Raw genomic sequence first — 17,006 nt, 5'->3', positions numbered from 1 at the left:
TGGTTAGGCCAGGCTATTGCAGAAGGAAGAAATAGTCTACAAAAAAAAACACAAAAACTGACAGGCCAAAAAAGAGCCATAACAATGGCAAAGTGAACTGTTCAGGATAAGGAAGACATTGTGCATTGTTACTGTTTATGCAAGAAACCCAGAATTTATAAACAGAAGATATTTAGAAAGATTAATAGAAAAATTAGAAGAAAGAAAAATTCTTACACAAGAAAAACTGTCAAAGGCTCAAGAGAAATGTATATTCACTAATACAACAGATTTATATAAAGCATTACACAGAAGAAGGACTTTTAGGCTGCCTGGAAAAGACGTGACAAAGGATGTGCAAAAATTTAATGAACAAAATCTAGACATTTTTGAAAGGTATACAAGAAGAAACATAAACAAGGGACAGAAAAAGAAATCTTATGTCAAAGATATTTGAAGAGAAATGCAGGCAAAGGCACCCAGATATGGAACATTTCACAATACAAAAAAGCAAGAAAACAAAGGAAAATGTAGAAAATAAGATTACTGAGGCAGAAGTTAAACAGAAACTGAAGTTATGGATTACTTGCAAAGTGAGGGATTTAGTGTGGAGAATAAAACGCAGGCAATGTCGTAACATGTTGGAATTACAGGTTTCCAGATTAAGGAGCAACAGGTTGAGTAGAAAGCATCAGAAGAATATTTTCAACATGATGATGTTCTGTAGGAGACCAGTATGAAAGTCCATTTGAAGTTGTATAGCAAGAGAAGGAGCAGGAAGCAGTGGAATCTCTGACCCGGATAATGTGACTGAGTGATGAGCCAAAGGGTTCCCATATGAAGGAGTAGCATATGAAACAGGGTGCCTCTGAAGAGGATTTGTCACAGAAAGAGTTTTTAGAGCTTTCTGTAAATTATTTAGGGGAAACAGAGAACAAAAAAGATGCTCTCAATCCAGAAAAAAATGATATAAGGGATGACCTTCTTGAGTTAATAGAGAGGGATAGACGTAACTAAGACAGATGAAAGAAATAAATTGCAGGAAGCAAATAAGACCCAGAATGCTAGAAAATTGATAAAACAGATGAACACAGTAATCAGGACTGTAAAGAGAAATTCACGTGATATAACAGAAATAAATAGAACATATTATCGTGCAGCTAAATTAATGACAGATAGCCCATCATCACAAAAATGTACAGAACAAAGTAAAGGAAGGCAGCACTTAAAATGCCACCATGGGAGCACTGAAAAGAGAAATATAGAAAGCAATTTAAACCAATAAATATCGCTGTTAGAAGAATATAGACAACAGTATCAGAACAGATGAAGATTTATGATATTCTGTTGCCTAGTACCAAAGTATGACATAAATAGATTACAGAAAAGCATTTGACAGCATTCCACATTCATAGATAAAGGAATGCTCCCAGATGTATAACATATACCATGTGCTGATCCTGGATCTCTACTCTTGTTACACCCTTTTGATGGGATGGGATTGCTAGAAGAAAGAAAGTGGCCAGGGATGAGTCAAATCTGGAATTTTCTGGCATCTGGATATGATCACCCATATCTACTTGTTCAGTATGGTAAACGTCCACACAGGTAAGTAGAGGAACACATGATATCTGACTGTCCATGGAGTGGGACAGTCAAGCAATCCTTTGGGGATCCTGACCCCCTGAATAAGGGCAATGTAACTCCTGGTTTTGCTGATTCCCTTTACCACATGGGTGTCAAACATCCTGTAAACCACTACATCCATACTGGCTTCTATCACAACACTGCTGGAAACCCTGTCCTCCTTTACTGTAATATGGCTTACATTCCTCTTAATCTTTGACCACCTTCGAGCTTTTATTTCACATTTTACCCAAAAAGGTCAGTCCCTGTGAATGGGATTTTGATGAAATTTACCTTCAAGTTATCATCAAAAATCACAGTGCTTAAACCATGCAATTTTATGCATAGTGATGCCTGTTGTGGCTACCATCACTAATCCATAAACTACACTGTGCACTAGTCTAATGGAGATGCTTGTAATGCTTGGCATTGTTTTATTCCTGTGAATACAGCTTGGGGCACATACCGCAGTATAGCAGCTTTTGCAATGTGTAGGTCATTTGATTCCCCAACACACTGAATGCAGATCATGAGAGAAGTACAGTTTAGTGCTGACTGAAGAAGTGGTGGGAATATAAACATGCTTCCTTCATGCTAGAGTCCTTATCTAAGGGATAGGTCAATTGACTTTGATTCACAGGTTATCTTTTTAGGGCTACAGGCACCATTGTAGAGTTAACTAGTAGTGTCTTTGTCCAGTACTCCCAATAATTAGGGTCCAGAAGATCTTGGTGAGTCTTCTAGGGATAGGAGTAACCATGTTGGATTTGTGCCATGCCCTCCTCATGACAAAATTAACTATTTTATCTGTGGGTAGGATCACTCAGGAGGAAGCAAGGGTGAGCAGAAGGCAAGATATCTTCTGATGGAGAGATGGAATCTGTGGGTTATAAACGCCTCTTGTGCATCATTTTGAGAACCTCCCTTGGTGGGTCATCAGAAGGGGAAAATGGGACTGCTGTTTATCACCTATATTTGTGTCCATGGATGGTGATTGCAAGAAGGAGTCATTGTACATTTCCTTTCAATTTGTTTCTCCAGGAAACTTAGAGGGGAATAATCAGAGGACAAAGACACATGTTGTCTAACCCTCAGTCAGCCGTCTTCTTGTCTGTCACTCCTTTAAGAAGATAGGTGGGCTAAGAACCCAGTAACATAAGTATACAGAGTCAAGTCCAGTGACAGTGCAGGCTCAATAGAATGCTCACTAAGCAATGTGTTACAGTGATGCTGTGTTCAAATGCTGTGATCTGGATGCAGAGGTGTCCCTGACCTAATCTGGGAATATAGAGACCAAAAACATTGACAGACTCAACACTGATCCTTCCATCATCGGTTTTGACTTCAAATTACCCACCAAGCAAGCAATATCAGGCCTGAGGGGTTGAACACTGACATAGTCATTACCCTTAATAACCCCAATGCAATTTTTACTGTACTCAGTCAACTAAGCATCGCTCATCTGCCAATAAAGGAACCTCCACCATGAGTTACTTCTTTATTAGAGATAAATTTTCATACTGACTCAAGGACTTTAAACAGAGCTCACTGGAGCTCAGAAGGACAAAACAGAATTCCTAACCACCAGATCTCCACACCCAGTTGGACGGATAAGACCCAAAGACATCGAAGGAGACACCAACATCACAGGAGACTTTCCCACTAGAGAATCTTCCTACCACAAGACTAAACAACAATAAGGCAAGTTTTTACTTTTTCTTTTACGTTAGCCCTTAACTTTCCACGTAGGAACTAAGTTTTTTCTTGCCATTCCAAAAATGAGATTAGCATCACATACAAAAAAAGTAACATTTTTCTGGAAGACAGTTTATCACAAGGCACCATCACAATTGACACCTACAACATTTTGGTAAACAATTCTCCGGTTATCCCAACAATATTTGGAATACCCAAAGTCCACAAATACATTTTGGACCGCATTTACCAGCCAATAGTCACAGCACAAGGATCCAAGACATATCCTATTTTGAAAAATTTTCTAAAACAGATAACTCACATTCTAAAAGATTACTGGGATTTTTTATCCAAAATCAAGCAAGATTACTATGCTGATTCTGTCAACTTTGTTACAATTGATGTTGTTGAATTGTTTTCTTTTATTCCCCACATCACTGGCTTAGAACTTTTCCATCCAGCTATTATTGACCTTACCAACTTGGATAATGTACTTATCAATTTTCTGGTGGCATCTATGGAACTACTTCTGTTTAATAATGTCATTTTTTAGAGGGTGAATACTTTTGACAAACATGTGGGGTTGCCATGTGCCCCCTTATACGCCAACCTCTTTATGTATTCCTGGGAAAAGGAGTACATTTTAGATTCAATCTACAGCCAGTTTTGACATATATATTTACATTTTGTGGATGGCATCTTCATTTTGTGGTTAGGGCAGGTTGATAGCCTGATTGACTGGCTAGACAACATTAACCGTGCAACTGGATTTTTGAGATTTACTTCCTGCCACACATACAATAGTATTAATTATTTAGATGTCACCATTTCAAAAGACACAACCAACAAATACTTTAGATCTACCATCTATAAGAAACCAACTTTTTTGAATAGTTACCTAGACTACAGAAGTTGTCACCCATAGCGAAATAAGAAAAGTATCTTCAAAGGTCATTTGATTAGGTCAGCTCATGTGTGCGCTGACTTCAACTCTTACTCAAGTGAAGCTGATACAGTCATGGATATATTCCTACAAAGGGGTTACCCAAAAAAATTTCTAGGTGACACCCTGTCTTTTGTTTATAAAGTGGGTAGGAATATAAAATGCACGTTAGAACTACAAACAGATGATAAACTTACTTTTACCATAAAAAGCACCAGAAAATGTAGGGCTTGTGGTCAATGTTCCAACATTTTAGAAAAAGACTTTATTATTTTGGATAATTTTTTTCACACTAAGATATACTTGGCTGGTGGCAACCGTGGATCTAAGGGACTTATTTATATTGTTTTGTGTTCAGTTTGCCCTGCATTTTATGTGAGAAAGATGGAAAGACAGTTTTGCAAATGTATTTATGAGCACAATTATGGAATTTCCAAGTGTAATTCCAACAATGCACTGTTTAAACACATACAAAGGCATACACCAATTTTTCAAAGTAATTTGGGATCTTGGAAATTGTTACCTTCAACAGCAGAGGGTTACCTTCAGCAGCAGAGGTGATTTTTGGGAAACCAAAATTGAGTATAGATAACTATTCTGGCAATTAAAACTAAATGCATCTTGCTGCCCTGGTCTTAATGGGAACATATCTATTTTATCGGTTCTCAAACTAAGGGCAGCAAAACTATAGTTACAAAATTTGTTTTCTGTGTGTTTGTGTAGTGTGTGTGTTATAGTCTAGAATTTGTAGATCATTAGCAAATGTTTCATACTAATTCATGCTTTAACCACGTTTTGAAACCACAAACACAAATTTTATTTTGTCAACTTTGACCTTTGTACATGACTTCCTTTTGGTATTCATACCTGCACTTTAATGTTTATTATTTTGTTTATATTCTAGGACTTTGTAGATTTTTAGCAAGCATTTTATACTAATGTATGATTTAACCATGTGTTTTGAAATCAGAAATACAAATTTTATTTCACCTTTGACCTTTGCACAAGACTTCCTTTTAGTATTTATACCAGCACTTTTATGTTTTCAATGGTTCTGATGAAGTCCTATACTGCAGACAAAAGGGCTTAACCATTACTACTAAGTTGCTTTGTAAGAGTTTTACAGTTTTTGGTGTATTTTATTAAATATCTTCATACTACATCAAAGTCCTTTATTTTTGGTTCCGGTCTTCCACACTACGTGAGCCTTTGTTTGGATGTCCTTAGCGTTATTTTGGCTGAACAGACATACACTGTGGTTTAGGTTCTTACTTGCCACTTAAGGGCAAATAGGACTCTGGGTAGGACCTCGTCTTACATTTTGTACAATGTGACACTAAGCAAAACACTTAATCAGACACTGCTCCCAGACAACTGAAAATGATCCTCACTCCCATTAAACAATCCACTTAACAAAACATATAAATAAAAATATACAAACTTAAAAAATTACTTCAAGATTTAAACTTTACCACAAGTGCTACATAGTTATATTTACCTGGGTGCATAGTGTCAGTGTTTGAAGATATTCTCACTTCTGCAACTTTTTAGGTAAGACTAAGGCAATAAATGCCTGGACAGTGCATATGTTGAAATGAACAGTGTGCACCTTGCATACTCATGTCTACTTTATTAACATTTTCTCATATACATTTCTCATGTTTTAGCTAAATATTTGTTGTATGAGTTTGGCATGGATTTGATGGCCATCATTCTCACAACTTGAGTTTCACCCTATCTTCTGGCATCGGCTTCTATAGCATTATGGTCTTAGTCTACATCTGCAGATGGTAAATGTTCCAGCCTTGATCCTAGTACATCTACTTCTCTGGTGTCCACAGTTATATTTCATACCAAGACTGTGACACATGGAATATGTGGTGCATAGTCTAATGCACTAACAGCAGCACCCAAACAACAGAAGAGCATTTTGAGATGGCCAGACACAAGCTCTTTAAAGTTCTTTGTGGACTGTTGAGTGAGATTCTCTGCCTTGCTGGCCTCTTCAGTGTTGACAGTGAGAAGGACTGCAGCAGGATTGCTGCATCTCTCATTTGGTACTCATGTGGCATGATTCATCTCTAGAAGGTATACTGCAAGGCACATTTCTGCAAGACTGTAATGTTATGGGAGTTGAAAGGAAGCTGGGAAAATATTCTGGATATGTTAATTATCATTATAAACAACCTACACATTGATTGAATGATATGTTTTCTGTTGTAGCAGCATGTGGTATCAGATTTACCAAGTTTCTTGATATATATATATATATATATATATATATATATATATATATATATACACACACACACACACACGCACACAACTGATAGTACTAATGTTACAAATCATATTTATTATGTGGTAGAAACCCTGCATTACAGTTATCCTCTTGGTAACATTTCAGGCACATGGTGGTATAGGCCCTACATTACAGTTATCTTCTTGGTAACATTTCGAGAACATGGCAGAATAAGCCCTACATTACAATTATCTCCTTGGTAACATTTTAAGCACATGGCAGTAGAAGCCCTACATTACAGTTATTTTCTTGGTAACATTTTAGGCATGTGGCAGTAGAAGCCCTACATTACAATTCTCTTCTTGGTAACATTTTAGGCATGTGGCAGTAGAAGCCCTACATTACAATTATCTTCTTGGTAACATTTTGGGGCATGTGGCAGTAGAAGACCCACATTACAATTATCTTCTTGGTAACATTTCAGGCACATGGTGGTAAAAGCCCTACATTACAATTATCTTCTTGGTAATATTTTAGGCATGTGGCAGTAGAAGCCCTACATTACAGTTATCTTCTTGGTAACACTTTGGGGCATGTGGCAGTAAAAGACCCACATTACAATTATCTTCTTGGTAACATTTCAGGCACATGGTGGTAGAAGCCCTACATTACAGTTATCTTCTTGGTAACATTTCAGATACATGGCAGTAGAAGCCCTACATTACAATTATCTTCTGGGTTACATTTCTGGCACGTGGCGATACAAGCCCTACATTACATTTATCTCATTGGTAACATTTAAGACATGTGATAGTAGAAGCCTTACATTATAGTTGTCTTCTTGGTAACATCTTGGGCACATGGAGGTAGAATCCCAACATTACAATTATCTTCTTGGTAACATTGAAGGCATGTGATGGCAGAAGCCCTACATTACAATTATCTTCTTGGTAACATTTCAAGCACATAGTGGTAGAAGTCCTACATTACAGTTTTCTTCTTGGTAACATTTAAAGCATGTGATGGGAGAAGCCCTACATTACATTTATGTTCATGGTAACATTTTGGGCATATGGCAGTAGAAGCCCTACATTACAGTTATCTTCCTGGTAACATTTAAGGCATGTGATGGCAGAAGCTCTACATTACAATTATCTCCTTGGTAACATTTCAGGCATATGGTGGTAGAAGCCCTACATTACAGTTATCTTCTTGGTAACATTTTGGGGCATGTGACAGTAGAAGCCCCGCATTACAGTTATCTTCCTGGTAGCATTTCAGGCACATGGTGGTAGAAGCCCTACATTATAGTTATCTTCTTGATAACATTTCAGGCACATGGTGGTAGACGCCCTACATTACAGTTGTCTTCTTGGTAACATTTTTGGCATGTGGCTTACTTCCTCTGCATAAGGCACAATGTATTCCAGGAAATGGCTGAGGATTCTGCTTGTAAATGCTTTCAGTATACCTGTGATACTCTCTATTGGCTGCTGGAAGTTGTCTTTGGCTGTGATTCTGTCTACTGTCATAATATTGGTTTACAGGAGAACTGGACACCCACAAGCTGTATGCATGTCCATGCCATGACACATGTCCCATAGTCTGTCAAGTGTCTTTCCATCTGCCTGATATGAGTCAGGCTGTTTGTCTGTATACACTGAGGAATTACGCTAACAGGACATAGTACTGCACTGTCTGGCATACTACCATTTACCTTTGGAGGCCAGTGGTGTGGGCTCTGCAGCTATATTGCATCTTTTATTATCTTAGTAGGCCATCTTCTCAGATCAGCAATAACACAATTATAATGCATTTTCCATGAGCTTCTGTGTCTCTGGATTATGTGCTGTCTCATGTGAATGTGAGTGTGCCTGAACCCTACTTTCTTCATAGCACAGCTATATGTTTTCACTCATTAACACCTAAGTAATTTGGAATGTCATGCCTCTAGCAGTCTGCACGTCTTGAATTCCGTGGCATAAACTTACATAGCATAAGAAAACCAAATGTAAACATTTTGTGAACAATCAAAGCATTTAAAACTTTACAAATAGCAATGTTATCAGTAAGATGAATTCTTTCCAGTGACAATAGTCAATAAATTCAGTCTTTTCCATAAATACTGTAATATAATGCACACAGACCCCATATCATGTTTTTTCTAAACTTTCAGAAACAAATTTTCAAGCTGGACATATATTGTTAGAACTTTTTTCTTAACCAGACATAAGCTTTCACATGACAACAAGAAATCCCTCTGTAAGTGCATCTTTATTGAGATATTTACAGAAATATGAAACACATATTTAATGGTAATAATTAACAATACAGGTAATAGTAGATATCTCTCATGATGTGCAACTTACAGTTCAAATATCAGACACTTTTCTTCAACAACATCTAAGGTTTCGACTAATGTCATGTAACAGTCTGTAAGTCACTTGTTTTTTGAAGTATTAAGTACATCTGGAAATATTGCTTATTTTCATAATTACAAACAACTAGCAATATTTCCAGTAGTCTATGAAATAAACTAGCATTTTCATTTAGACTTTCCTGCCTGCCACATTGGTGTTTCTCACCATATACCTCAGTAAAATGTAGGTCTCTCATTTAGAAAAATATGATTATACAATGAAGACTTACTTATATTCAAAAATGAGCACACTGATTGCACAGGCCAATCAGCATGCCTGTTGTAAATCAAACATATACCATTATAATAAAGTCCAGCTGCTGAAGGACCATTGAGCAACTGGACCTTCTATTGGAGTATACTGAAGGACAGAACAAAGTAGAAGAAAAATTAGGTGCATTCTAAAAAATAAAGAAACAGAAAATGCACTTTATTTCCTTCTGTTTCTGTGCGCCCCTCATAAAATCTTGACAGAAAAAAAACAGCAACAGAGATAATCGCTTCTCCAGCATGGTACTGATGTACTATGTAACATGGAGACGCAAGTCCAATATGCATGTTGTGTATGTCAGTAAAGAAGGAAAAACATGGAGGAATTTCACGCCCTTATACAAAAACATTATTTAAGAAAGGTAAGCGATTTCTTTTTTAAATAATGTCATTGTATAATAGCAATAATCCACAACTGACTGTGGGTATATCACTCAGGCTTCACACTCATGATCAAACTTCACCAACTGTGGGTAAATCCTGATATACCCACACTCAGTCATGGATTATTGCTTAAACATAAATATGAAAATATAAATAATAAATGGCAAAAAAGATTAATTTCTCCACCACAGGACATCCTAGACTAAGAATCTTAGTGTCATTTTATTAATAACTCCTTGCCCTTTCTAATACTGCCTATTATTAATTGCCAAGTCACTTAAAGAAGCCATACCGAAAAACATTCTGGATGCCATAAGCCTGTATGTGTGTGAACTGGAAGTGTACAAAAAAGGCATTACAGGCTTGAGTGAGTTCATCTTATGGACCAGTATTAGAGGTCCATTTGTTGGCAGTCCGATTTTCTGAATTGTGCAGATATTGATGCCTCAAAATGTTCTGCATACCAATGATATTCAGTTCAGACCATGTTTCTGAATACTTCTGTAGTATCATAGCCTTCTTTCTGTTCAGCATGGATGTCCTGTCACTACACTAGCAAGCATGTGGATAATAATGCTTGCATGTGATTCATACTTGCAGTATTGTTTGTTACTTTGAGCCTTTCTGTCTGAGAACCACTAAAAATGGACCTTGCCCAAATAAGCATCTGAGCTATCTGACTGTCTATCAATCTGTGTATCTATCAATCTGTCTTTCTATCAATCTGTGTATCTATCAATCTGTCTGTCTATCTGTCCATCTATCTATCAATCTGTCTGTCTATCTATCCATCTATCTATCAACCTATCTATATCCACCTATCAGTCAGTCACCAAATAAAATTTGTATAAACAGAGTTACCTACTTTTATTTAGGAAAAATGTGAAGACAAAGGTAAGAAATCTATGTCAACTAAATAGCTTATAGACTGGGCAATAATATCTCAAATGTTTCCACCACAATAAAAGTGAATCCTTAGAAAAATAAAGCATGGCATTCAAAATATGAATATTACATCCCTTATTATCCAGTAAATAATGAGAGATTATTTTCACACTTCTGATAAAGGTGTTGGCAGTTTGTAGTTGCAGATGCATTTTAAAACATTTGAAACCACATGAAAGAAACATTTTGTTCATCTAGTTTCTGTTCTTTTTATTTTCCAGGTTCCTTTTCAATGGGGTGGCGAGCTTTCACAATTATTACTCCAAATGTGATAGAGGAAGGAGCTATGAAGGAAGATTCCGGGATGCAGGACACTCCATATAATACGGTCAGATAAACCGCTGTATTTTAATGCCTAGTCAATTGCAAAACAGGCATTTATGTAATTTATTAAGCAAATTAAATCTTTAAATTTCAGGATATTTTGGTGGAGCAGTTAACACTTTGTGTTGACTATCTGTGGAAATCTGAACGGCATGAGCTCATTGCTGATGTTAATAAGCCTATCATAGCTGTGTTTGAGAAGAAACGAGACTTCAGAGTAAGTAGACTTTTAGAAACTTTTTAGAAAGCATATTTCTCTACTGTTAAAAATGTATATCATATTTTAAAAATCCTCTTATCTTTCATTGCTGGTGATGTTAATCATATCTTAGCAATCAAATATTCAGAATAAGCTTACTATAGCAGGGTTTTCTTGTAAACAATTATAACATGCCTAACTTGTGGGGACAGAAACTCTGACTTCCATTATGATCATATTGTCACACTTTGCAAAGCTAAGAAAGTGTTTTTCAGAAGCTGTCAAAAAACCTGCATATCACTGGCTTCTCTTTGGAAACCAAGTTGTTTTTTTATTATTAACTTTAATTCCATTTTGTAAGTACATTTGTATGTTGTATGAGAGTGACTGCGTATTACTATGGAATGTTTTTGCATTTTTAGTGTTGCTCTTTATCTTGGAAGAGTTGAGAACAGAGCATTCAGTGTCTGAAAATTCTTGATGAAATTTACAGTGAAAGTGGTGACTGTATAGGAGCTGAAATTCTGATAGGTGTACTACAGGTGACCTCTCTGGCAGAACCACAGTATCAGATTGTTACAACGGACATCACTAGGCAAACTATTATGAACCTAATTGTAGTACTCAACTACAACAGAAGGATACAGTGACTAATATATAAACAGCAGAAGCAGAGTCTGCCACAGAGAGATAGTAAATGTAAATCCTTACCCACACAAAAGCATTAGAATTCATCTTAATTACAGTCAAGAATGGGGACATGTCCAGCTTAATATAGTACACAATAATTGACACACTTGGCAAATATCACCTGAAGTACACATTATCCACCTTTCTTGAACCTGCCCAAAAACAGGCCCAACCATTGTCCAAGAAGGCAGACATTCTTTCTGATAAAGCATGCTGTTATGCAGTGCAGGGTCACTTAAAGAAAAGCAATGAGGTTTTGCTTTAATACTGAAAGTACATTGGCTTTGCTTCAAGCCCCTCCCAAAATGTATGTGTTCCTACAGTGCACTGTAAGTGACATTTTTACCAGAATCAGGGTACCATGGGGATTAGACAATGAAGGCATGTGCAATATTTGGCAGTTATCAAGAATGAATGTTGTTATAGCACTCAGAAGCAACACAAAGACATAGAAGCCTTTCTACAGACAGCAAAAGTAGTGGCTGCAAACCCCACGAAGAAGCAGTAAATGAAAGCTGTTATCCCCAAGCCAGCAGAAAAAACAGGGTTTTTTATGGTCAGGAATGCAGACATGATTGGCACAGCATAGTACAGCAATAGCTGATATAACTGGGCAAATAGCATCTCATAGCTCACATACTTAATATTAATGGAATATTTACCAAATGTTTTATAGCCATGCACCATCTACATAAGTATAATTTTTATTATTTTATTTATTTTTATTTATTTACATTTGTTGACCAGGAGTGTCCGACTGGACGTAGGTCCATTTTCAGTGGAGGCCCGGGGAGAAAAACTCCACAGTTAAAATAGTCAGACAATAGTTACATTGGATTTACATAGCAGTTAACAATTTGATCAACATAGTAATTAAAATTACAAACATAGTTACAGATGAACATAGTACATCAGTAGACAACTAGAATTTTTATCATCTGCGAAGTACATAACAGACATTAACAATTGTTACAATAAGAAGTTCCTGCTATATAATAAGTACTAGGCTTATGAGCATCTGAGCTTGCTATAATCAAGGTAGTTAGTGGGGTGGAAAGAAAGATAGTGGGTGGATGGGGTGGGTGACATTAGAGAGGGAGTTGCAAGAGCATAGCCAGCATGTTTTAGGTGTGCTTTTAGTAAAGTTTTGAAGTGGATGCATGAAGGTACAGAGGTAATTGTGGGTGGGAGGGAGTTCCATAATTTGGCTATGATGCAAGAGAATAGTGCTTTGCCAGCAGAGTTATTGGCTTTAGTGACCTGTAAGTGATTTTTGTTGCTGGATCTTAGAGGTCTGGTGGTGCAATAGGGTTGGAGTAGATTCTGGAGGGATGGGACTTTTGGTGGATGGTTTACTAGTTTGTGGGCAAGTGTGAGTTGATACCATTGAAGAAGGTGAGGGAGTTCAAGCCAGCCCAGTTCAGCAAGGGAGAGACAGTGGTGACTACGGTAGGATGCCCCTGTGGCGAATTTGGCGATTTTGTTGTAGCAGGTCTCAAGCTTGTTTAGATCGCATTGCCTTAGGTTGGCATAAATTGGAGAGGCATAAAGTAGGGTGGAGATAAGGTGGGAATTTGCTATTGAAATCTTTGCTGCATTGGTGAGAAGTTGCTTATTTCTGTATAACGCTCCTAGTTTTTTGTGGACTTTTCTTATGGTCATGGATATGTGAATGTCAAATTTTAGTTTCTTGTCTGTTTCAACTCCTAGCAATTTGGTGTGTTCTGTTGGGTGTATAGTGGTGTTGTCTTTTGTTGTGATGTTAAAGTGAGAGTTGTTTTGAGTATGTTTGGTGGGTTGGAAGATGAATAGTTTAGTTTTGTTTGGGTTGAGTATTAATTGGGCATCGGATAACCAAGTTTCAACAGAGGAAAAGGCTTCCTGTGTGACTTTTTGCAGTTTGGGTAGGGACTGGGCTGAGCAGATGATGAGTGTGCCATGTTTGGTGGCAGAGGCTAGATTATTGGTGAAAATAGAGAAGAGTAGGGGTCCACTTGGGAAACCCCTATAGAGACAGATAGTTGGGGAGATATGTCATTCTGCCATACAACGGATTGTTGGAGGTCAGGCAGATAACTCTGAATCATAATCATAATGCAGCACAGGACTGTTGTACACACAACACTGATGTTTATTACATACCCTGTATTGATGCATATAGTTATATGGCCAGCCACTTGCAGGATTCCCTGCCATTATGTTCATATGATTTTCATGTAATCATCTGGTCAACTTCTACCATTCCAAACTGTTGGGAAGTGAGCTGTCCTCCTATGTGCAAACTGGAACATACTGTTGTTGGCAAGTTAGAGAATTGCAACTATAATCATTTTGTGGGCAGTCCTGTGATAGTTCAAAGTCGTAGACACATTCGTAGAATCAGTACAGACTGTCTGCAAGGACCTTAATACAAGTATGGACAGTGTTCAGACTCACAGAAGGGTTCCCAGTTGGAAAGGATGTGCACCGGGCTTCACTTGTGAGCTCACTCCTGTTCATACTGGTGATGGGCTACATTAGTAAATAGGTAAGAGGGGACAGGTGAACAAAGCTGCTGTATGCACATGATGTGACACTAGAAGCAGCCCCTGAACAGGAAATGCAGCAAGTGACAGGGGACTGGAATAGAAAAATAAAGGCACATGCGATAAAACTGAGTGCAGGTAATGCAGTAGTCATGGTAGTAAAATCAAGATAGAATAGAAAATGGTGGAACAGGTTAACAGCTTCAGGTACCTAGGAGGTTTGATTGAAGAAAAGGGAAGTCTAACTTAGGAAGTCATAGCTATAATCACAGATGCTATGAGCAATTGGTGCAGTTGTAAGGGTACTGTGTCACAAAGGAATGTCAAAGAAACTGAAAAATAAGGTGTGCAAAACAGTGGTGTGACCAGTGGTTCTGTGAGCAGTAAAGACAAACTAACTGAGGAAACTTGAGGCGATGGAGACATAGTGCTTGAAATGGGTAATAAACTGCACATTATTAAACACACAAAAAAAGATGAGGACATTGTAACAGAAACCAGAAATCCTTATTTGCAGAAATGATCAAGAAGAACACATTATGGTAGTTCAGTCACGTGCAGAAAAGCAGAAGATTTTGTAAAGTAAATCTGGGAGAGACAGAAAGAGGGTAAGAGGGGACAAGGACATCCAAGCAACAAGAAAGGTAGTGACAGTTGACATAACATTCCAGCCCCATAAAAAAAAAACAGGAAAAAGGAGGATTACTGCCACCGCTGCTGCTGAGCTCTAATCATGTTACTGAACCTCCACCTTCTGAGATTGTCAGATTGTGACTATCCCACTGACCATCAAAACTTTATTTCCATCCTGTCTGTAGGATTCACAGAATGGAAACATATCTACTTTAAATTCCTTGCTAAAAATATCAGGACTGTTGATACATCTTTGACGTCTGCTTTAGCGCTTCTTATTATATTTTTACCTCAGTCCAGTTACCTTTTACAGCTTTAGTCAGCCCAGAGCCTTGACCCTACTGCCTTATACATTAGCTACTCAGTCAATACTACTTTCCACTACAGATAAAAAGAAGCAGCAAATTGGTAAACAACAGCTGTACATCAGAAGTTAAATCTGAAAATGCCTCTGATGACAGGCACAGGGGATGCTATGGGATTTCAGAAATATGCAGTATTATGTATTACTTGCCTTACTGCTCAGAATTAATGATGTCATCACAAAACCAGCATTGGGTGTTTGAAAAAAAAATATTCCCAACACAGGCCTCTGACCGTTATTTTAGGTTTCAACATAAAGGTATTAGTAGTGTGATGAAAGAATACTCCATAGATATAACTAGTTTTACATGTCATACCCATCCCCAATGATGCAGTTTTATTTGGCTGTTGTACATGTAACTGTCAGTAATACATCTATTTGTGGGCAGGATTATTTGTGACTTGTTTTAATTCACACAACAGCACTGCTAGTCCATTGTCTCTGTAAGTAACTTAAAACAGGAAATACTATGCCAGTAAACATAAACCATATCACCCTGCAAAACTCCAAACTTTCTAATTCCAGGACTGTCTTGCACATATATCAACAACCAAAACTTCACATAACTCTCCCAAATAGAATAATAATTAGTATTAAACAGTTTAAAAATCATAAGCTGTACAAAAGGATATGTTTGTTTTGCTCTTGCAGACAGTATTTAGGACACCATTCACCACTTCACTGGCAGGATAAAGACATTTCTGAAAAAGTGACAAAGAAAGCATCAACACCAGTCCTGGTTGTCTGTCTGTGTGTACTCAGCATTGAATTGAGGATCATCAGCTGGCTTGCCCACACATGCTGACATGAGACATCCATGCGGCTCATGGGTCAGCAAGAAGCCAGTTGTGATCAAACGAGTGCAAAATATTGAACTCTGCAAAACATTGAACTGTTTAGTACACTGTAGCCTTACTAGCTACTGACAGTACAATGAGATAATTTGTATGCTGGACAAGGAGTATTTGATTGTGCTGAATGCAACAGATGTTTCATTGTGGTCATGACAAATCAATCTGATAAGGGTTTTATTTACACAGAAATTTTTTTTCCAAAAAAAATTCAGTGAGACAGTCGTATATTTTGCAATCCATTTGTGAACATCAACATAATTGGATGCTACTTCCCACATGGCCAAAACATCCCCCCACTAGAAAACCTCCTCAGTTGGTCTACCCACCATCTCCCCAAGAAACTATCATTTTAGGTGATTTCAATATTCACTGGCAATCCTGTTCTGGCAACCATCCAACCCATCATGTAAACCTTCATGGCTTCACCCAACTAGTCCAGTCACCAACCAGGATAAATAAAACCTCCAGCAAGCACACTACCCTGGATTGGATACTAGTCAGTAAGGGCCCCCAGTCATATATAACAGGCTGCTTATTAGATAGCCTCAGTGATCACTCCCCAACATTCCTACTCAAAAAATACCTATACCAAGCTAAACCTGTCATCTACCATCAAATACGTAAAAAACTAAACTTTAACCCACTCACATTCATCTCATCCCTCAAAGAATGTAACTGGCATCCTCTAAAGTACCTCAGTCTTGATGACGCAGTTGAATTTTTTAATACTACCTTCCTGAGCATCCTTAATTACCATGCCCCCATAAGACTTTCCAGAACCAAAGCACAACCCTCCCCATGGCTACAGAAAACCACTAAGTCAGAAATGAAAAACAGGGATAAAGCCTGGGAGCACTGGGGCATAACCAAGACCCCCTCAACTAGACAGAAATTCCTAGAACTATGCAATAGAG

At 37.7% G+C, this 17,006-nt stretch overlaps 1 protein-coding gene across 7 annotated transcripts in view; it reads left to right on the top strand.

The window, feature by feature from the left end:
- Positions 1-17,006, top strand: part of DOCK10 (dedicator of cytokinesis 10) — a 2,344,342-nt gene that overhangs the window by 2,100,584 nt on the left and 226,752 nt on the right. For all 7 annotated transcript variants that reach the window (XM_044070265.1, XM_044070268.1, XM_044070269.1 and 4 more), the window contains 2 exons: positions 10,725-10,831; positions 10,922-11,044. In XM_044070265.1, coding sequence (XP_043926200.1) covers positions 10,725-10,831; positions 10,922-11,044 — 230 coding nt within the window. The remainder of the gene's footprint in view (positions 1-10,724; positions 10,832-10,921; positions 11,045-17,006) is intronic.

Source organism: Protopterus annectens, chromosome 4.part1 (assembly GCF_019279795.1).
Source record: "Protopterus annectens isolate FY-2018-M chromosome 4.part1, PAN1.0, whole genome shotgun sequence".
Taxonomy (NCBI): Eukaryota; Metazoa; Chordata; order Ceratodontiformes; family Protopteridae; genus Protopterus; species Protopterus annectens.
Note: the sequence above shows the minus strand (reverse complement) of the source record. Positions and strands in the feature narration are given on the sequence as shown.